The 21,656-nt window shown below is 44.6% G+C and overlaps 1 protein-coding gene and 1 long non-coding RNA gene across 3 annotated transcripts in view; one reads left to right on the forward strand and one right to left on the reverse strand.

Annotated features, from left to right (window-relative positions):
* The window catches only part of Vwa8 (von Willebrand factor A domain containing 8), a 353,253-nt gene that overhangs the window by 329,560 nt on the left and 2,037 nt on the right, over window positions 1-21,656 (forward strand). For both annotated transcript variants that reach the window (NM_027906.1, XM_017315982.1), the window contains 4 exons: window positions 2,124-2,249; window positions 4,356-4,514; window positions 18,795-18,893; window positions 19,605-19,843. In NM_027906.1, the coding sequence (NP_082182.1) occupies window positions 2,124-2,249; window positions 4,356-4,514; window positions 18,795-18,893; window positions 19,605-19,843 (623 nt within the window). The remainder of the gene's footprint in view (window positions 1-2,123; window positions 2,250-4,355; window positions 4,515-18,794; window positions 18,894-19,604; window positions 19,844-21,656) is intronic.
* Gm4632 (predicted gene 4632) lies at window positions 276-20,573 on the reverse strand. The gene is made up of 3 exons (NR_152203.1): window positions 20,468-20,573; window positions 1,505-1,594; window positions 276-609 (listed from the first exon to the last, which is right to left on the reverse strand). It is a non-coding gene; the product is annotated as a predicted gene 4632 (long non-coding RNA).

The following is a 21,656-nucleotide window of genomic DNA, read 5'->3' on the forward strand; positions in this document are numbered from 1 at the left end:
AATAAGAAGCTCTCTGAGCAAGGCTGAGGGCAGCACTGATCTATGACTGTAAACATAAATAGTAAGAATGTAATTTGACAATATGCCCATTTAGTGTAACAGGTTTTCCCATAGGTTTTTGCCCATTTTTAACTTTTTAGAACATGGGTTTTAAGAGAATTTTATATATTTGGAGTATCATTCCTTTATCAAAATTATAAATGAATATTATATATTAATGTAAATATGAAATAAAGAAACCTGTAATGGGGGAGAAAAAAAAAGAAACCTGTAGCTCACCAACATGGATATTTTAATTCTGGTGGGCAGTTGGCCCACGTGTATATTCTTGGCAAGAATTCCATGAGTGCACAGAAATAGTGTATCCTGGCACAAAGCTCAGATCATGGAAAGTCATGGTAAGATATGTAGCTACCAGTGACAGGAAGGAGGGCAAATATAAACCTTGAGCCTTCGTTCCCACAATCTTCTCAGGCCACCACCCCTGAAGCAGGGATGGGGACTTGGCTCCTGTCATTCTGGTGACTGGTTGGTGATACCGCAGGCTTCCTTGGAGGCCTGGCATTGCTGGGCATCACTGCCGAGGACTGACTCCCGCATGGTTAGCCACTAGGGAAATAAAGAAAAAGTGAATGAATGTGACATAGTTGCAGTAGCTAGCTGTCATCAAAATGGTACGAAAGTTGAATTCTTAAGCTGGGCTCAGGAGGAATATGGGATTTGTACTGGTATAAAATTGTATGTCATGTTAGGTAACAGATGCACCATTGTTAAACCTTTATTCACTAATTTTCATAAATCAAAGGTGATGACCCTGAGGCTTCCCCACCCACTCTGTTAGCTGCTGCATGGCCATGTTAGCCCGGCATGATTTCAGTCCCATGCCACATCAAGTTCTTTTAGTGAATTTTTAATGCCTACCACAGCTATAGAAAACTAAATTTAAACCCCTCCTGTCACCATAAAGGAAATAGAAAATATTCTAATTCCATTCTTCCCCATATTTTTATATTTCTGAGACAGAGTGTGTCCTAAAGTCTGGTTTGTATTCCCAAGGCTCCTTTAGCATAGATCGCAATGTAGCTGCGGTCATGGGCTCTCTTAAGTATGCACCTTCCTTGGGATGTTAGAGTTCGTCTTAGTCAGTTAGGGTTTCTGTTACTACGATGAGACACCGTAGCAACATGCGGAGGAAAGTGTTTGTTTAGCTTATCCCTCTACATCATTATTAAGACAGGAGCTCAAACAGGGCAGCAACTACTGCCGAGGCAGTGGCGGGGTGCTGCCTGCTGGCTTGCTCAGCCTGCCTTCTTATCAGCCCAGGGATGGTACCACCCACAATGAGCTGGGCCCTCCCGCATCAGTCACCAAGAAGATGCCCTGCAGACTGTCCACAGCCTCATCTTACAGAGGCCTTTGTTTAGGTCTCTTCCTCTCAGGTGGCTTTAGCTTGTGTCAGGCTGACATAAAACTATCCAGCACAGAGGTTTTTTTTATCCTTTACCTGTCTGCTTGGGCTGTCTGGCACAGTTGTGTTACTGTGGCAAAGCATGCTGTGGAAGTACCTTCCAAAAAGTTCAGATGCTTTCCAGACCTAGAAAAGCGGAGAGCCATGTGTCACACAGGCGGCTCCCATCCTCCCCAGCTGTTCCAGTTTGCACACACAGTCTCGGGAACCTGACTAAATTCCCATGCAGAAGGGAGACGGCTGAAGCTCAGCGCACAGACTCTGTCACCGTTAACAAGTTCAAGCTGATTGTTTTGTTACCTAATAAATTTTCTGGGATCCCTGTAACAGAAAATCCATAAGAAATACGTCATCATTACATTTCCAGACATTGAACTTTCCCTTGGGGTTCATCTGCATACCGTCTTCCTGTTCGTATGTCCTCTGTGCAAGTTCTTTGTATTGTTCCATGTGTTAAAACAATTACAGCTGAGAAACCACACTCCAAAGGCCTTTCTCATAAGCAGAGCAGAGGCCATGTGACCACATTCTGGCAGAGACCTCTCTGACTGATAGGATCCCGGTGTATTTCCTGTTATTCATGAAAGAAAGTGTGTCAAAGAACTGTAGCACTAAGCACGTAAAGATTCATGTGTCTTTGTCGGTGACATTGCAGGCTAAAGGCAAAGAAAGACAGTGGCTAAGACACCAAGCTACCGGAGAACTGGACGACGCCAAGATCATTGACGGGCTGGCGGGAGAAAAGTCCATCTACAAACGTCGGGGTGACCTGGAACCCCAGGTAAATAATGGGGAACCCCGAGCCTCAGATCCACATAGTTCAGCCTTCTGTACAGAGTTCATGAGTTGTGTCAAAACACCATTAACCCAAAATATGCAACTACAGAAAGCATTATGGGAAACATAACTTTTTTTTAAAAAGGCTCACGATATGGAACACGTACACAAAATAGAATAATATTAAGAACAAGCAATGCAAGAGCCAGGCATGGTGATGCACTCTTCTAATCCTGACCCTCAAGCGTCAGAGGCTGAAAGCACACTGATCTACAAAGTGAGCCCAGGACAGCCAGGGCTACGTACAGACACCCTTTCCCAAAACAGCATCAAAACCAGCAAAGGCAGGGTGAGCTTTAACCAAATTTAGAGGAGTTAACACCAGAGTTCAGACTGTGACCTAAGGTTCAACCAGGCGAAGCAAGGGAATAAATAGTAAAACCGGAAGATGCTAGTTTATATCAGAACAGAAGAGGGTAGTTCACGGTGCTATGGTCCTCAGTGGAGGGGAAGCCAGCCTTCCTACCCTAGTCCAGCCACCTCAGAGAAGAAACCAAGAACAAGCACTGCCCACCAGCCCTGCACCAGCCAGTAGCCAGAAAGCCAGAAGCCAAAAGCTACCTATGCGGCCACCTCCAGGTCCATCCACTCCCCAGATGCAGAGTGGGTGCTCTGAGGATGTGGGGATGGGAGATGCCCTGCTGCTTGTGGATCCCAGAGGAGTCTTCAGGAGAGAGAAACAGAGCAATCATACGGTCTCCTGCTCTCCTGAACTGTAACAATCTGTGTCTATCACATGCCTTCAGTTTGTAGGAAACAAGGAATTCTCTCTTAAGTTATACTAATTGTAGTAAATAAGTATTCACCAGACTGTGGCAACATGGTCAACTATTGAATCCTAGTGAACTTTGGGGTTTTCTATCGCCCTGAATAATCAAAACTGGTGAGTAGCCACCGGGAGCCGGGGCGCAACGAGCGAGGACAGGAGTGTCACTCTCTGTAATGTTTACTCAGAGTGGATCTGGTAGTAATTTGGGAGGTCTTATTTCTATGTCATTGCCATGAGTCAACAGCTGCTTTCTCTGACTCACTGTGGTCAGCAAGTTGTGGACACATCTGTGAGTTAGTCATGCACACGTGTGTGCCACGCTGCTTCTAATCAGGGACACTCAACATAGTTTAAAGGGATGTATAAGATTTGCTTCCTACTGTTATTCTCTAAACATTCATGATATCTTAAGTTATTTATTTATCCTGCATATATGCATATATGTGATGTACACACACACACACAGGGGAGGAGCCATGCATGCCACAGCAGGTATATGGAAGTCTGAGGACAGCATGCAGGACTCAGTTCTCTCCTTCTCCCATGTAGTCAGGCTCCATGGCAAGTTCCTTAGCCACCAAGCCATCTCATGAGCCATCTCACCACCCTCTACAGGATTTTCTTGAAATTATTAGTTCTGCCTATCATATTTCATGCATGCCAGCAAGTATATAATAGTAGAATAATCTGGACTTTTTCTTATTTATTATTACTGACAATCTAAAAAAAAAGTGCATTGGCGGGTCTGGGCCCCAAGCTGATCTCTAAGATTTCACATTTTAATCAGTAATTTTTGCCAGATAGCGGTTCAATGCCACTCTAACTGCCAAGAAAAGAAAAAGAAAAAAGTTCAGCAAGCAGAAGAAAACCCAAAAGCTCTAAAGAGGCGTTCGGAAAACGCTTACGCTCTTGGCCAGGCCACCTCTCACGTAACTGTGCTGTAACAGTCTGGTATTTCTTCAGCCTAGGTGAAAAATGACCTTCAAGTGACTGCGTAGGGATGCTGACGCACAGAGTAAAGGACGTGGGGCTTCTATCCTCCCAGGCTGACATTTCTAAAATGCATTATCTTTAAGTTGTCAACCTCCGGACGGTAGCTTTACCATATCCCAGAGGCAGTTCTTTTCCTTGTGCAGCCAGTCTGACATCTGCTTACTAGGGTACCGCCATTACCTCCACCCTCTGGGACAGCCCTGTACAGACCTGCCCACCTTGGGCTGCCACCTCAGAGCCTGGGCAAGAAGCCAGCTGACCATGGTTTTCTGCCATCCCCTCCCTCAGCTGGGTAGTCCACAACAGAAGCCCAAGCGCCTGCGCCTGGTGGTGGACGTCTCCGGCAGCATGTACCGCTTCAACGGGGTGGATCGCCGGCTAGAGCGCTCGATGGAGGCAGTGTGCATGGTCATGGAAGCCTTCGAGAACTACGAGGAGAAATTCAAGGTAATGGTTCCAGTGGTAGAGCGTCATTGGTCACTTAGGGTCAGTACCGGTAAGGTGGATGCAGACTCCACCCAGAGCTCCAGGCACCATTCTCTCAGCAGCAGGGAACATGGCTGCTGCTTCACCTGTTCTAACTAACAGTAACATAACTGAAGGGCCCAGTAACCTCTAGTTCCCACAGAGCAAAGCACTGCAACATGTAAGTTGTGTGATGCTAAACTGCAGGGTTTCCTGGAAACTCCGAAGCCTGTTCTCATTTTCCTGGGCATCCTCACCGAGTGCCTCTGAACGCTGACATCCCATCAGCAGCCAAGGTCTGCGCACAGCATCCTGTGAACAGTGAGCCAACAATAACATACATCCGCAGCTGGCATGGCAATTCACCCGAGAGGAAGCTGCCCTCTGCTCAAACCATTTCCAGCTTGTTGTTGTGCAGTTTGCTATCAAATCCCCCATTTCAGAGGTCTGAGGATAGGGAGGCAATTCCCACTCTACAATGTCGCCAGCCAGTAGGAGCCACCTCATCTTCTTGTGATTGTCCATAGAAAACACAGGCATCACAGCAGAAAACCTGACTACCAACACATGCCAGAGAGAGCCATGGTATGTACAGATATTGTGAAGGGCACACAACCTAAGCATGCAAACTCTTTAATGGATAAAACAATCCTTGAGCAACGGAGTCTCAAATCCATTGCCATTTAAGCAGGCACCCCACCTGTACCTGAAGACTGTGCCCCATGCCATGGCTCTGTATTACGCAAAAACAAGAGACCAGTTGGCTTCCCATTTCCCTTGGGCTCCTTGTGAAGGGTGCAGTCCACTGGCTCTCCCAGGGTTCCTGTGTAGTCTCTGGGACAATGGCCTTTCAGGGCTCAGTGGGGAGCAGCGAGCAGCGTCCAGCATGACTACCGCGGGGCTGCAAGGCTCTGCACACACAGTACAGGGATAAATGCATCTAACACACGGCTGAGCACGAGAAAGCTCTGCTTCCCTTCATGACAGCAATGCTATCCCTCGTGGTCACCGAAACCCGGGGAACTATGTAAGAGTCCCTCTTGGCTCTATTGTAGTTGCCAGCATTCCCAGAACCCCAATCAAAGACTCACTCTGTCAGGGTGAGGACAGGACACGGGAAGTCTGGGATGCTTCCGAGCTAGCATTGCACAGCTTGTAAGACGCACTACTTCCTCCTGTGGGAGCCAGAGGTGGTCAGCCTTTTAAAGCGCACTCTCCATGCTGTCCACTCTGAAACTTTCCATCTCTTGACCCTCCGGGACCTCACATGTGATTGCATCTGGGTTTGTTTTTTTTTTTTTTAATAGAAAATGTTTATTTAAACCATTTTGACCAATGGGTGGCTAGACAGCCATGGGTCAGTATAAATAGCCACATCTTACCTAATGTTCAAAAGCATTGAACCTGCCCCAACATCCCCATCACAAGCTCTTTCCAGGCCTCCCCTCCGTTCTTATGTAATGGAGACTGTCCTATTGCTGCCACCCCTCCTACACATCTTGAGAGTTGATTGGCTACGGGTTTCCCAGGCCCCCTCTGTAGAGAACAGAGGAGTGATGGAGTCGTATATTCTGTGAGATCTTCTCCTGCTCCTAACTAGGGTACATGCGGGTACACAGCTGCAGAGGTGCCCTGGAGGGCACATGAGGAGTAGGCGCACACAGTGCAGAGGAGGACGAGTGGGACTGAGGCTCTGTCTCTCAGACTCCGGCTACATGCGTGCGTTTTCATCTCTTTTTAGAAATATTTGATATTCTTTATATCATTATTCCCAGCCACTTAGTCTGTCTACATGTTTAATTTCTTGTTTATGAAAGAAGAATAAGGTCCAGCAATGACTCCTGGGCAAATCGATGATGGTGTGTGAAATACTCAGGATGGCATCACCCGGCATCTTTGGGAATTGGTAGTGCAATCTAAAGCTCCTGCCTGAGTTCCAGACAGTTCTTAATTCAGTCTTCCTGCAGCTAGCCCCGGACTCCACATGTGCTCGGCAGCCTTCAGAGGTGCCAGCTGGTGAGGGGGTCTGCAGGCTGCCCACGCCTCTTGGCACCTGCTTGTGTTGTGTTTGGCTAGAGCTCTGTGCTGCCTTCTGGGGTCATTACAGTCTGGACGGGAGGCTCACTTACAGCCCTCACCCACTCTCTCCCACATTAGCACAACCCATGCCAAACCACAGGGACCCTCAAGCATGAGCCGTACTGAGACCTAACTCAGCAGTGTGACATTCGCTAAGCCACTTGGAGTCTTTAAAGTACCTCAGAGTGTTCAGCCACCTGACTCCACAGGTTCCTAGAACAGCACAATTTACAGACAGCCAACAGCCAACTCCTCCAAGCTAGAGCCAGCACTGTCCCTGCCGGTCACACAGCACGTAGGCAGGACACTAATGATTCTGTCAACTGTGACTTCCATCAGGGAGCTTCTCCTTTCCTTCATTCTGTTTGTTCTTTTCTCCAAGCTCCCGGGAGTCGTCAGTGTCATCTTAAAATAGACTTTCTTTTCAAAAGCTCTTGATGTCCTGACAGTTTTTTTCAGACTGTTTTTCCACTAAACATTCAAACAATGGTACCAGAAAATGGATTTGTTCTCTCACTCAGAAACTGGGCTTTGGAGAGACAATAACGTCAAATGTTTCATTTTATTGTTTCTATGAAAGTGTGTAAGAGTCAGGCAAACAGTATGAAAGGAAGCCTGGGGGAGCATGTGGGGTTAGGGCACCCCACACCTCCTGCACTACCCAAGAGCTCCACTTATGCTGCACAATGTTGTGTAAAGTGGACTTTGTATAGTTGATTCCATTGCTGAGAGAGAGTTGGGGATGTAGCTTTGGTGGTAAAGAGTGTGACAAACACCATGACCAAAAGCTTTAGGGAGTAAAAGCTTTTGTGGCCTAATTTCCCAGTCACTGTCCACAGAGGGAAGCCAGGGCAGACACCATGGAAGGCTACGGCTCACTGGCCTAGGCTCAGCTCTCCTGTACAGCACAGGTCCACCTGTGTAGGTATCCAGCCATCTTCAGTGGGCAGGGGCCCCTCTCCTCACTCAGGACAATCTCTCACAGACATGACCCCAGATCAGGCTGACCTAGGCAATTCTTCAGCAAAGATTCACTCTTCCTAGGTTAACAATAAATTCTAACCAGGCCCCTTAGCCTGTGCAGGGCCCTAGGGTCTATCCTCAATACTGCAAAAACTAAAGTGGAAAAGAAACCCATTTTTCTAGAACCATACTGAACTTTTGCTTCTCACCGACTCCAAGGACTTTCCTTCTGTAGATGGTGTTGTGGGTCCTCACCATCACACGTATGAAACATGCTCCCCTCAACAGATGAAGACAAGACAATTCATACGTGTTCCTCAAACAACGTGAAGCTGGTTTTCATTCCATTAATTGTCATAGAACCTTGGGTCTGGGCATTATTTTCACCAACCTCTTTCTACAGATGAGAAAGCCAAGGTTCAAAAAGGTTAAATACTTGGCCCAAGGTCACACTGCTAAATGTGAAACACCAGCTTCTGACCCTGTCTTAGTTGGGGTTTTACTGCTGTGAACAGACACCATGACCATAGCAAGTCTTATTAAAAAAACAACAACAACATGTAATTGGGGCTGGCAGGCATGGTGCAGGAGGAGCTGAGAGTTCTACACCTTCATCCAAAGACTGCTAGTGGAAGACTGACTTCCAGACACCTAGGGTGAGAGTATTAAGCCCACACCCACAGTGACACACCTACTCCAACAAGGCCACACCTCCAAATGGTGCCACTCCCTGTACAAGAATATACAAACCATCACAGACCCCTACCCCCACCCCATTGGGGATCTTTCTTACTTGTTCTATCCTATTTCTTGGATCTGTTTTACATATGCCCAAACTTATGCAAAAATTCATTCAAAAGCAAAAACATTTTATTATCACCTTCTACTCTTACTCTGCCACCACACACAGGTGGTGTAATAAACACAGCTTCTTTGAAGATCTTAGTCAGGAAGACTCCATTACTTCCCAGAAGGCTAGAGAAAGATATGACTCACAGAGACACACTTAGCTGAGTGTCTGTAATTACGCCTTTCCCAATGCCTTAAGAATGTTCTTTGAGTTTAAATATGGAGACCAGTCATCCTATTAGGCTTAGGCTTTGAATATATCTGTACTACTACCCAGAGATAGGACTCAACAAAAAACTGCACAAAGTTTGCTGAGACCATCAGAACTGACTCAGTAACTGATGTAGAAATATTAGCCATAAAAACAAGACACTTAAGAATAGGTGCAGGACTAGCTTGAGGAATCAGTATTTCTCTGTAGTAACTTGAATTGATAGATGAATTTAGAGACAACACTAAATCTGTCTTAGGAAAGGCGGACAGCTGCTCCTAGCATCGGTGCTAACACCTACAGCGGAGCTGGTTCAGAGACTCTAAGATGAGCCTTGTGAAGATGCTGGTCATGTGGGGAGAGCAAAGCAAGTCCTGACCATCTTCATCACTAAATGGACTGCGCTCTCCACCCACCCCCTCAATGACCCTGGGAAGTGGTCAGACAGATATCAGTCCTCTTTGTCAGAGAGAAGTGATTTACAAGCAGGTACCATTAGAGGCCATCTAAACTAGCATCTCTAGCAAGGCCGGAAGGAGCTTTGGAAAGGTTAAGTGCCTTGCTCTAAGTCAAAAAGCTTTTCATGTCCAAGCCATGTCACACCTCAACTTTGAGAACACTTTTCTCTTTATATTGACTTCCCTAATAGGAAGCAGGGCTAACCGGATATGGTAGATTAGTAACTCACATGTACCCCAGGGCTCTGGAAACATCTCCCTTGACCTATTCAATCACTCATTCACTAACTGCTTGCTGGCCATAGTATTGCCATTTTAGAACAGAATTCACGTGTCAGTGTTCACACCAGCCTCAGATATCACTACATACCAACTTACAACCAGAAGGCTAATAAAGCATAGCCGATCCCCAAACCAGCAAGAGCAGGTGAAGCCTCAGACATATTCACAAACGCGCCAACAGCTCTGTGCGTTTCCTCTGCACACTGCTTTAAAATTCTGGTGAAATGGTAAATTTCTCTCTTGATTGAGACTCTGGTTTGTTTTCACCATAGCTCTCCCTAAAGGAATGAGGTTTTCAAAACACATCTAGGAAAAGTGGGGTCCAAACAAATTGTGAAGCAAAGAAGCATTAGAGAGGGCCTCTCTGTGTGAGGGTTTCAGAATAGCTGTCATTTAATATTTATGCTGAGGGCTTAAGTACAAAACTCCACAAAAATTTCCAGGACACCTTGCAAGCCACATAGAAAACTTACAGCCTAGATGCTGGTGGTTGACAGGGACAAGGGGGCTCTTGTTTATTGAGTCCTGTGCTGCTCCTGGAAGCACATGTGTGGCCTGTCCTGCTGATTACATGATGGTCCTGGCTGTGTCCAACTATGCAGGCAGGAGGTTTGCAGCTTCAAAAACCACCTGGATACACAGTGAGTTCAAGGCTAACCTAGAAGACAAAGTAAGACCCTCTCTCAAAATAAAAAGAGTTCTGGAGATAAAACACATTGGGAAAGCATTTGCCTAGCACATTCGAGACCCCGGGGTTCAAACCCCAGTAACACAAAAAAAAAAGAGGTGGGAGTGAGGAAGGGAGGCTGGAAGTTTACAGTCATCCCTCAGCCCCGCCCTGTCCAGGCCCCGCAAGGGAAGTGCACACGGACCTAGGCCCGGCCTTCTTACAACTTCTAACTACCTTCACTCTCTGGTCGTCCTTTGTGGGCCTTTCTTAGGTCTGTCTTCCTAGGGAAGGCTCAGCTGGTATAGGCATACCAGGTTCTGAAGGGGCAGCCAGATGGGACCATAGGCAAGAACTGTCCACACTGCCCATGTTCTACAAGCTTCAAGAAGGCCACAAACTAATAATTTGATCCTGCCTCTGCCGGTCCTTAAGATGTAAAATTTTCAAAGTAGGAGATAAGAACATGTTTAACCTGTAAGGAGGTTTCTAGTTTTCAAAGGCATAAACATCCTTCGTAGACCTCTGGTTGTGTCCTTGTCCTGGGGATGAGGGCTCAGTTTTCCCTCCCACCCTCCTCAACGCACAGTGTGGCCACATCCCCAGTGGAGTTCATCTTTCCTAGATAGCCTCACCCACTTCCTGTTTTAATGGCGCAGGCACTTTCACCAGGAATATTTCTGCTTCCCATTTCAGACGTGGCAGCCTCAACTATGTTATTTTGTATTTGTGATCTGGCTTAGGAAAAAAAAATAGTGTTCTGGTTTCTGGATTGTAAAAGAATGTAGCCCACACACAAAAGGCAAGCTGCTTTTTACCCCAAGTTTATTACAAGCTCTCCGAGAGCATCTATTCTACAGTAAGCATGCACAGAAACTAAACGTGCAGAGCTGAATCTCGTAAGAACCTATCTTATCATCTGCAAAGGTGCAGGTGGGCAAAGGCTTGCTTCCCCCATAACACCTAGTGCTGGGTGGGTAGCAGGAGGGTTTTGAAGAAGAGCTATTGGTTGATACTGGATTGGCAGCTATCCCAAATGTTCCCTGAAGTCTTCACCCTCAAACATACACTCTTTTCCTTGGAGATTCCTCAGTTTCCCCAGTGTCCCAGCCTTCGTGTAATTACAAAATGTCTTTAGTAGAGGGTTCAGAGAGACCAACTCCTAGATAATTTACCTCTGGCTGCTTCTCGGATTTGTGGCCGAGCACCTGGCTCCGACACTGGGCTCCTCTCAGCAGTCAGTACTTCATGTGCCCAGGAGATAGGGAGTTAATAAGTGCTTCCTAAATTGAAAGCTACATGCCGAGACAGCCGGCCACCTTCCTGGTGAGAGCACGGGGGTCTGCCCGGCCTGAGAGGTTTGTGGCACAGGCGCCGGCAGGAGCCTTCTTGGCTCCGGGACTCCGCGGAGGGCAGGCTGCACGGGTGACCGTGTGGAATACAGAGTGCCAGCCGTTTCTGGGACGGGCGAGAGTCGCAGAGCTTCTGGGCGGCGCCATCTTCAGCTCCAGATAGCCGGCCACCTTCCTGGTGAGAGCACGGGGGTCTGCCCAGCCTGAGAGGTTTGTGGCACAGGCGCCGGCGGGAGCCTTCTTGGCTCCGGGACTCCGCGGAGGGCAGGCTGCACGGGTGACCGTGTGGAATACAGAGTGCCAGCCGTTTCTGGGACGGGCGAGAGTCGCAGAGCTTCTGGGCGGCGCCATCTTCAGCTCCAGACAACCAGCCACCTTCCCGGCAAGAGCCACAGAGCTTCTCAGGCGGCTACATCTTCGACTCCAGACAACTGGCCACCTTCCTGGCCAAAGCAACACAGCTTCTGGGAAAGATCCTGTTTTGGGCCTTCACCTTCAGCCAGGAGGAGGTCCAAACACCAGATAACTGTACACCTTCCCTGAAAGAGGAGAGCTTGCCTACAGAGACTGCTCTGACCACTGAAACTCAGAGAAGAGAGCTTGTCTCCCACGCCTGCTGATAGAGGGTAACAAAATCAACAGAGGAACAATCTCTTAACAAAGACAACTATAACAACTAACTCCAGAGATTGACAGATGGCGAAAGGTAAACGTAAGAATCCTACTAACAGAAGCCAGGACCACTCACCATCATCAGAACCCAGAACACCCACTTCGCCCAATCCAGGACACCCTAACACACCTGAAAAGGTAGACCTGGATTTAAAAGCATATCTCATGATGATGGTAGAGGACATAAAGAAGGAATTCAATAACTCACTTAAAGAAATACAGGAGAACACTGCTAAAGAGTTACAAGTCCTTAAAGAAAAACAGGAAAACACTGCTAAAGAGTTACAAGTCCTTAAAGAAAAACAGGAAAACACAACCAAACAGGTAGAAGTCCTTATAGAAAAACAGGAAAACACATCCAAACAGGTGATGGAAATGAACAAAACCATACTAGACCTAAAAAGGGAAGTAGACACAATAAAGAAAACCCAAAGTGAGGCGACGCTGGAGATAGAAACCCTAGAAAAGAAATCTGGAACCATAGATGCCAGCATCAGCAACAGAATACAAGAAATGGAAGAGAGAATCTCAGGTGCAGAAGACTCCATAGAGAACATCGGCACAACAATCAAAGAAAATGGAAAATGCAAAAAGATCCTAACTCAAAACATCCAGGAAATCCAGGACACAATGAGAAGACCAAACCTACGGATAATAGGAGTGGATGAGAATGAAGATTTTCAACTCAAAGGACCAGCAAACATCTTCAACAAAATTATTGAAGAAAACTTCCCAAATCTAAAGAAAGAGATGCCCATGAACATACAAGAAGCCTACAGAACTCCAAATAGACTGGACCAGAAAAGAAATTCCTCCCGACACATAATAATCAGAACAACAAATGCACTAAATAAAGATAGAATACTAAAAGCAGTAAGGGAAAAAGGTCAAGTAACATATAAAGGCAAGCCTATCAGAATTACACCAGATTTTTCACCAGAGACTATGAAAGCCAGAAGAGCCTGGACAGATGTTATACAGACACTAAGAGAACACAAATGCCAGCCCAGGCTACTATACCCAGCCAAACTCTCAATTACCATAGATGGAGAAACCAAAGTATTCCACGACAAAACTAAATTCACCCATTATCTCTCCACGAATCCAGCCCTTCAAAGGATAATAACAGAAAAAAAAACAATACAAGGACGGGAACCACGCCCTAGAAAAAACAAGAAGATAATCCCTCAACAAACCTAAAAGAAGACAGCCACAAGAACAGAATGCCAACTTTAACAACAAAAATAACAGGAAGCAACAATTACCTTTCCTTAATATCTCTTAATATCAATGGACTCAATTCCCCAATAAAAAGACATAGACTAACAGACTGGCTACACAAACAGGACCCAACATTCTGCTGCTTACAGGAAACCCATCTCAGGGAAAAAGACAGACACTACCTCAGAGTGAAAGGCTGGAAAACAATTTTCCAAGCAAATGGTCTGAAGAAACAGGCTGGAGTAGCCATTCTAATATCGGATAAAATCGACTTCCAACCCAAAGTTATCAAAAAAGACAAGGAGGGACACTTCATACTCATCAAAGGTAAAATCCTCCAAGAGGAACTCTCAATTCTGAATATCTATGCGCCAAATACAAGGGCAGCCACATTCATTAAAGACACTTTAGTAAAGCTCAAAGCACACATTGCACCTCACACAATAATAGTGGGAGACCTCAACACACCACTTTCATCAATGGACAGATCGTGGAAACAGAAACTAAACAGGGACACAGTGAAACTAACAGAAGTTATGAAACAAATGGACCTGACAGATATCTACAGAATATTTAATCCTAAAACAAAAGGATATACCTTCTTCTCAGCACCTCACGGGACCTTCTCCAAAATTGACCATATAATTGGTCACAAAATAGGCCTCAACAGATACAAAAATATTGAAATTGTCCCATGTATCCTATCAGACCACCATGGCCTAAGACTGATCTTCAATAACAACATTAAGAATGGAAAGCCAACATTCACGTGGAAACTGAACAACACTCTTCTCAATGATACCTTGGTCAAGGAGGGAAAAAGAAAGAAATTAAAGACTTTTTAGAGTTTAATGAAAATGAAGCCACAACGTACCCAAACCTTTGGGACACAATGAAAGCATTTCTAAGAGGGAAACTCATAGCTCTGAGTACCTCCAAGAAGAAACGGGAGAGAGCACATACTAGCAGCTTGACAACACATCTAAAAGCTCTAGAAAAAAAGGAAGCAAATTCACCCAAGAGGAGTAGACGGCAGGAAATAATCAAACTCAGGGGTGAAATTAACCAAGTGGAAACAAGAAGAACTATTCAAAGAATTAACCAAACGAGGAGTTGGTTCTTTGAGAAAATCAACAAGATAGATAAGCCCTTAGCTAGACTCACTAGAGGGCAAAGGGACAAAATCCTAATCAACAAAATCAGAAATGAAAAGGGAGACATAACAACAGATCCTGAAGAAATCCAAAACACCATCAGATCCTTCTACAAAAGCTTATACTCAACAAAACTGGAAAACCTGGACGAAATGGACAAATTTCTGGACAGATACCAGGTACCAAAGTTGAATCAGGATCAAGTTGACCTTCTAAAAGTCCCATATCCCCTAAAGAAATAGAAGCAGTTATTAATAGTCTCCCAGCCAAAAAAAGCCCAGGACCAGATGGGTTTAGTGCAGAGTTCTATCAGACCTTCAAAGAAGATCTAATTCCAGTTCTGCACAAACTATTTCACAAGATAGAAGTAGAAGGTACTCTACCCAACTCATTTTATGAAGCCACTATTACTCTGATACCTAAACCACAGAAAGATCCAACAAAGATAGAGAACTTCAGACCAATTTCTCTTATGAATATCGATGCAAAAATCCTTAATAAAATTCTCCCTAACCGAATCCAAGAACACATTAAAGAAATCATCCATCCTGACCAAGTAGGTTTTATTCCAGGGATGCAGGGATGGTTTAATATACGAAAATCCATCAATGTAATCCATTATATAAACAAACTCAAAGACAAAAACCACATGATCATCTCGTTAGATGCAGAAAAAGCATTTGACAAGATCCAACACCCATTCATGATAAAAGTTTTGGAAAGATCAGGAATTCAAGGCCCATACATAAACATGATAAAAGCAATCTACAGCAAACCAGTAGCCAACATCAAAGTAAATGGAGAGAAGCTGGAAGCAATCCCACTAAAATCAGGGACTAGACAAGGTTGCCCACTTTCTCCCTACCTTTTCAACATAGTACTTGAAGTATTAGCCAGAGCAATTCGACAACAAAAGGAGATCAAGGGGATACAAATTGGAAAAGAGGAAGTCAAAATATCACTTTTTGCAGATGATATGATAGTATATATAAGTGACCCTAAAAATTCCACCAGAGAACTCCTAAACCTGATAAACAGCTTTGGTGAAGTAGCTGGATATAAAATTAACTCAAACAAGTCAATGGCCTTTCTCTACACAAAGAATAAACAGGCTGAGAAAGAAATTAGGGAAACAACACCCTTCTCAATAGTCACAAATAATATAAAATATCTCGGCGTGACTCTAACTAAGGAAGTAAAAGATCTGTATGATAAAAACTTCAAGTCTCTGAAGAAAGAAATTAAAGAAGATCTCAGAAGATGGAAAGATCTCCCATGCTCATGGATTGGCAGGATCAACATTGTAAAAATGGCTATCTTGCCAAAAGCAATCTACAGATTCAATGCAATCCCCATCAAAATTCCAACTCAATTCTTCAATGAATTAGAAGGAGCAATTTGCAAATTCATCTGGAATAACAAAAAACCTAGGATAGCAAAAACTCTTCTCAAGGATAAAAGAACCTCTGGTGGAATCACCATGCCTGACCTAAAGCTTTACTACAGGGCAATTGTGATAAAAACTGCATGGTACTGGTATAGAGACAGACAAGTAGACCAATGGAATAGAATTGAAGACCCAGAAATGAACCCACACACCTATGGTCACTTGATCTTCGACAAGGGAGCTAAAACCATCCAGTGGAAGAAAGACAGCATTTTCAACAATTGGTGCTGGCACAACTGGTTGTTATCATGTAGAAGAATGCGAATCGATCCATACTTATCTCCTTGTAATAAGGTCAAATCTAAGTGGATCAAGGAACTTCACATAAAACCAGAGACACTGAAACTTATAGAGGAGAAAGTGGGGAAAAGCCTTGAAGATATGGGTACAGGGGAAAAATTCCTGAACAGAACAGCAATGGCTTGCTCTGTAAGATCGAGAATTGACAAATGGGACCTAATGAAACTCCAAAGTTTCTGCAAGGCAAAAGACACCGTCAATAAGACAAAAAGACCACCAACAGATTGGGAAAGGATCTTTACCTATCCTAAATCAGATAGGGGACTAATATCCAACATATATAAAGAACTCAAGAAGGTGGACTTCAGAAAATCAAATAACCCCATTAAAAAATGGGGCTCAGAACTGAACAAAGAATTCTCACCTGAGGAATACCGAATGGCAGAGAAACACCTGAAAAAATGTTCAACATCCTTAATCATCAGGGAAATGCAAATCAAAACAACCCTGAGATTCCACCTCACACCAGTCAGAATGGCTAAGATCAAAAATTCAGGTGACAGCAGATGCTGGCGTGGATGTGGAGAAAGAGGAACACTCCTCCATTGTTGGTGGGATTGCAGGCTTGTACAACCACTATGGAAATCAGTCTGGCGGTTCCTCAGAAAACTGGATATAGTTCTACCGGAGGATCCAGCAATACCTCTCCTGGGCATATATCCAGAAGATGCCCCAACTGGTAAGAAGGACACATGCTCCACTATGTTCATAGCAGCCTTATTTATAATAGCCAGAAGCTGGAAGGAACCCAGATGCCCCTCAACAGAGGAATGGATACAGAAAATGTGGTACATCTACACAATGGAGTACTACTCAGCTATTAAAAAGAATGAATTTATGAAATTCCTAGCCAAATGGATGGACCTGGAGGGCATCATCCTGAGTGAGGTAACACATTCACAAAGGAACTCACACAATATGTACTCACTGATAAGTGGATATTAGCCCAAAACCTAAGATACCCAAGATATAAGATACAATTTCCTAAACACATGAAACTCAAGAAAAATGAAGACTGAAGTGTGAACACTATGCCCCTCCTTAGAAGTGGGAACAAAACACCCTTGGAAGGAGTTACAGAGACAAAGTTTGGAGCTGAGATAAAAGGATGGACCATGTAGACACTAGCATATCCGGGGATCCATCCCATAATCAGCTTCCAAATGCTGACACCATTGCATACACTAGCAAGATTATGCTGAAAGGACCCTGATATAGCTGTCTCTTGTCAGAGTATGCCTGGGCCTAGCAAACATAGAAGTGGATGCTCACAGTCGGCTATTGGATGGATCACATGGCCCCCAATGAAGGAGGTAGAGAAAGTACCAAAGAAGCTAAAGGGATCTGCAACCCTATAGGTGGAACAACATTATGAACTAACCAGTACCCCGGAGCTCTTGACTCTAGCTGCATATGCATCAAAAGATGGCCTAGTCGGCCATCACTGGAAAGAGAGGCCCATTGGACACGCAAACTTTATATGCCCCAGTACAGGGGAACGCCAGGGCCATAAAAGGGGAGTGGGTGGGTAGGGGAGAGGGGGTGGGTGGCTATGGGGGACTTTTGGTATAGCATTGGGAATGTAAATGAGCTAAATACCTAATAAAAAATGGAAAAAAAAAAGAAAGAAAGCTACATGCCATATATTAATAAGTGGAAAAGCAGATTATTCAGTCACGTGATCAATATCAGCCAAAGTTATGCTGATGCTGGTGTGTTTGCGGTGACCATGCTGCTTGCTATGTCTGTCAGAAGGAACTAAATACCCGAGAGCTTCTATCATAGAGAATCTTCAGAGCTCATCTTGAACACAGTTGTGGATAATTTTTGCCTTCTCTGTACTTTGATTTCTTTGAATACTGTTTTACCTTTGGAAACAGAAGGGAACTAGATGTTGCTGTTCTCTGCGGAAAGGTCTGCTTCAGGCTGAGCTTGCTGGTAGACTTGAGTTGCTTGGAATGGCGACAGAGGTCCCTAATTTCCTGCTGGCTCTCAGCTTCTGTTAACTCCCTCATGTCAGATCTCCCTGAAGCTTCAAATCTGTCTTCCCCTCCTACCAGCAGCCACAATAGAGCCTTTAAAGGAGCTCTGTGATTAAATTAGGCCCACTCAATAACTTCTCTTTTGACAGTCAAGCTAACTTAATTACATTGGCAGAATCCTTTTTGTCATGGAAGTTAATGCAATCATATGTGATATCCCATTATGTTTACCAGACAAGACCGCAGTTATGGAAGAGTGTAGAGAGCAGGCATGAGGCAACTGGAATCCCCAGAGCCCCTTTGAAGTCTACCCAACACTGTGTGTGCTTCTTACAAAGTCTCCCTTGAAGTGTACACATGGAATTTGGGACAGCCACTAAAGTCCCCTTCATACCTGTTTCTGGGGGTGGGGGGCAGAGATCTCAAAAGAAGGTGGACCCAAACAGAATGAGTCCAAAATCATTTGCTCTGTTGATAGCACACATCTGCCTCTCCTGTCTTTCTGCATTCTTTTATGACCAAATATTGAACAACTCGGAACATTCCAGAGTTGGGGAGATCTGTAGCACCAATGACCCTTCTGTTACTCACCAACTTCTCAACTCTCCAACTCTCTTGCATGTAGTACGACATCGCTGGACACTCGGGAGATGGCTACAACATTAAGCTCGTTCCAGTTAACCAAATCCCCAAGAACAATAAGCAGAGACTAGAAATTCTGAAGGTAAATACATTGTTCCTTCTGCACTGTGAGAATCTCTATCAGATTAGATAAAAACTAGGACTCGCTGAAGAAGCAACAGCTATCTCAGGCAGCAAACGGAAACCGCCTTTCTTGCTTGACACCCGGTTTTCCACCATCTAAAGCTAAATGTTCTCTATACGTTTTCAGAGCACTCATTGTTCTATCAGGTTTGAACAGCTGAGACCAGAATTCCATAGTCACACAGGCTCAGTAGAAAGGAAAAGAAATGGCTCCTTTCAGGGTACTTTATATTTCAAATTTTATATTTCTGTTGGTAATTTTGAGTGATAAATTCAGTCTCATATACTTAAACCTGCAGGAGACACCATGATCTTAAAACAGATTGCCTCCTTTGCCACAGAAAGCAGTGTTCAGCATCGGATTAACTTGTTTACTGGAAATTCAGCCCGCTCCTTATTTTGCTCCTACATCTTGCCCCTCTCCCAGATGATACCAATTACATATTTTCTTACTTTAAATAGAAGGTTGAATTGTAAAAGTGTCAATTGTGAACATTTGGGAGCATTGCCTGTTTCTAAGAAAAGTCAACCCCATACAACACTCCCTGTGCCCTGTTGTCTCTCAGCACGTAATCAAACAGCAGGCAGTAGTCTGTCGATACAAAAATCATCACGTTTGTTGAAAAGGAGATGCTCACCTGTGGTCTCTGCGCCCACCTCTTACCTGCAGACGATGCACGAGCACTCTCAGTTCTGCATGAGTGGGGACCACACACTTGAGGGAACGGAACACGCCATCAAGGACATTACCACAGAAGAAGCTGATGAGTACTTTGTCATCATCTTAAGTGATGCAAATCTGTCCCGATACGGAATAAACCCGGCCCGCTTTGCCCAGATCCTGACAAGCGATCCTCAAGTAAACGCCTTTGCCATTTTTATCGGCTCTTTGGGGGATCAGGCAGCCAGGTGAGTATTGTCGCAGCACAGAGCAGATGTAATAAGTATCTGGCATGTGTTGTTTCTCGAACCTCAGCCTGAGGGGCTGGGGAGGGCGGGGAAACAGCCCATAGTGTCTACCCTCAAGCAGCTAAGGGCATCTGTGGGCTCACAATGCCCTGGTTTGTTCAGACAAGCAATCATAGTTTTGATGGAACATAATAGAGTTTTTTGGACAGGATTTATAATTTTAATTATTTTTATAAAATAAGTATTTACCAAATTGATTTTTTTCACTAATAGATTAGATAGTATTTTATAGATTAAGTACTTTACAGAGACCACCAAGCCCAATCTCATCAGGTTATTTCAACTCATACTCAAAATATTACTATAGCTCAGTGGGGTAATAGCTCAGAGGTAGAACACTTGCCTAGCATGCGTGGCACTCCAGGTTCAGTTCCAAATATTGCCAACAATAAAAAAAATAAAGGAAACCAACAATAGTAAATTCCCTAGCATAGCAGAAACTGTACTCGTCTGTATGCAATGTGTGTCTATTTGCTGTGTGCAAACAGACATCATCTCAGGCACTGTTCTGTCACTGCGAAGAGACACTATGACCAAGGCAACTCTTATAAAGAAAGCATTTACCTGGGGGCTTGTGCACAGTGTCAGTGGGTGAATCTGTGAGCCTCAGGGTCGGAAGCAGACAGGTGTGGCACTGGAGCAGTAGGGCGAGCTTTACAGCCTATCTCCTGGCAGCAGGCAGAGACACACACACTGGGTCTGGCATGGAGCTTTGAAGCTTCAAAGCCCACCTCCAGTGGCACACTTCCTCCAACAAGGCCACAACTCCTAATCCTTCCCACCAACTGAGGACCAAGCTTGAAAATATATGAGCCTATGGGGCCATCCTCATTCAAACTAGCACATACATACAGAGACTTACATAGGCATATGCATACATATATACATACATACATACATACATATATACAAACATACATACATACATACAAACATACATACATACATATATACAAACATACATACATACATATATACAAACATACATACATACATATATATCCCATAAACAAACTTCAGTAACATGAGTATATATTTAGACATGTGTGTGTATGTATATAGCTCTTACTGTGGAGACATGTAGGTGAGGCACCTTGGACACAAAGGAAGACTATATACGTGTATATAAATGTGTATGGACAGTTTTATGCTATAGCTATCGTGCTGCATGGTAGCTGTAGGAATTTATAACCAGACAGTAAGCACCTCTGGGCTGACCCAGCAGGAGAAGCCAGGAAACACTGTCCATAACTTAAACACACTTACAGAAAACATTCATGGGTTTCCTCTGCATAAAATACTCATAAAATGCAGAGAACACAACCAAAACTGTATCTCAGGGGAAAAAAAAATCCTGTCTTACAAATGGAGGGCCTGGCTTTGCTCTGCTCTTCTGCAAGCTGGGCTCTGTGGCACAGACCCCCAGAACCAGGGCAGTTTCAGCCCTGCGGGTGCTGCAGCATCCACAGTAAGCTTGAGCCTTGACATCATGGACTCAAACTTGCTCAGCCAGCCAACCACACACCTCTTTCTCTCTTTCTCTCTGTCTCTCTCTCTCTCTCTCTCTGTCTCTGTCTTTCTGTGTCTCTCTCTCTGTCTCTGTCTCTCTCTCTCTCTCTCTCTCTCTCTCTCTCTCATGTTAGCACTTCACATTTTCTGGAAGCTTCCTGTCCTCAAAGCCTCTCTGTGCACATCTCCCCAGCACCAGAGCCAGGCAGACGGCAAGCTCAGCAAACGCTGGCTGAGCTGAAAT

Source organism: Mus musculus, chromosome 14 (genome assembly GCF_000001635.26).
Source record: "Mus musculus strain C57BL/6J chromosome 14, GRCm38.p6 C57BL/6J".
Lineage (NCBI taxonomy): Eukaryota > Metazoa > Chordata > Mammalia > Rodentia > Muridae > Mus > Mus musculus.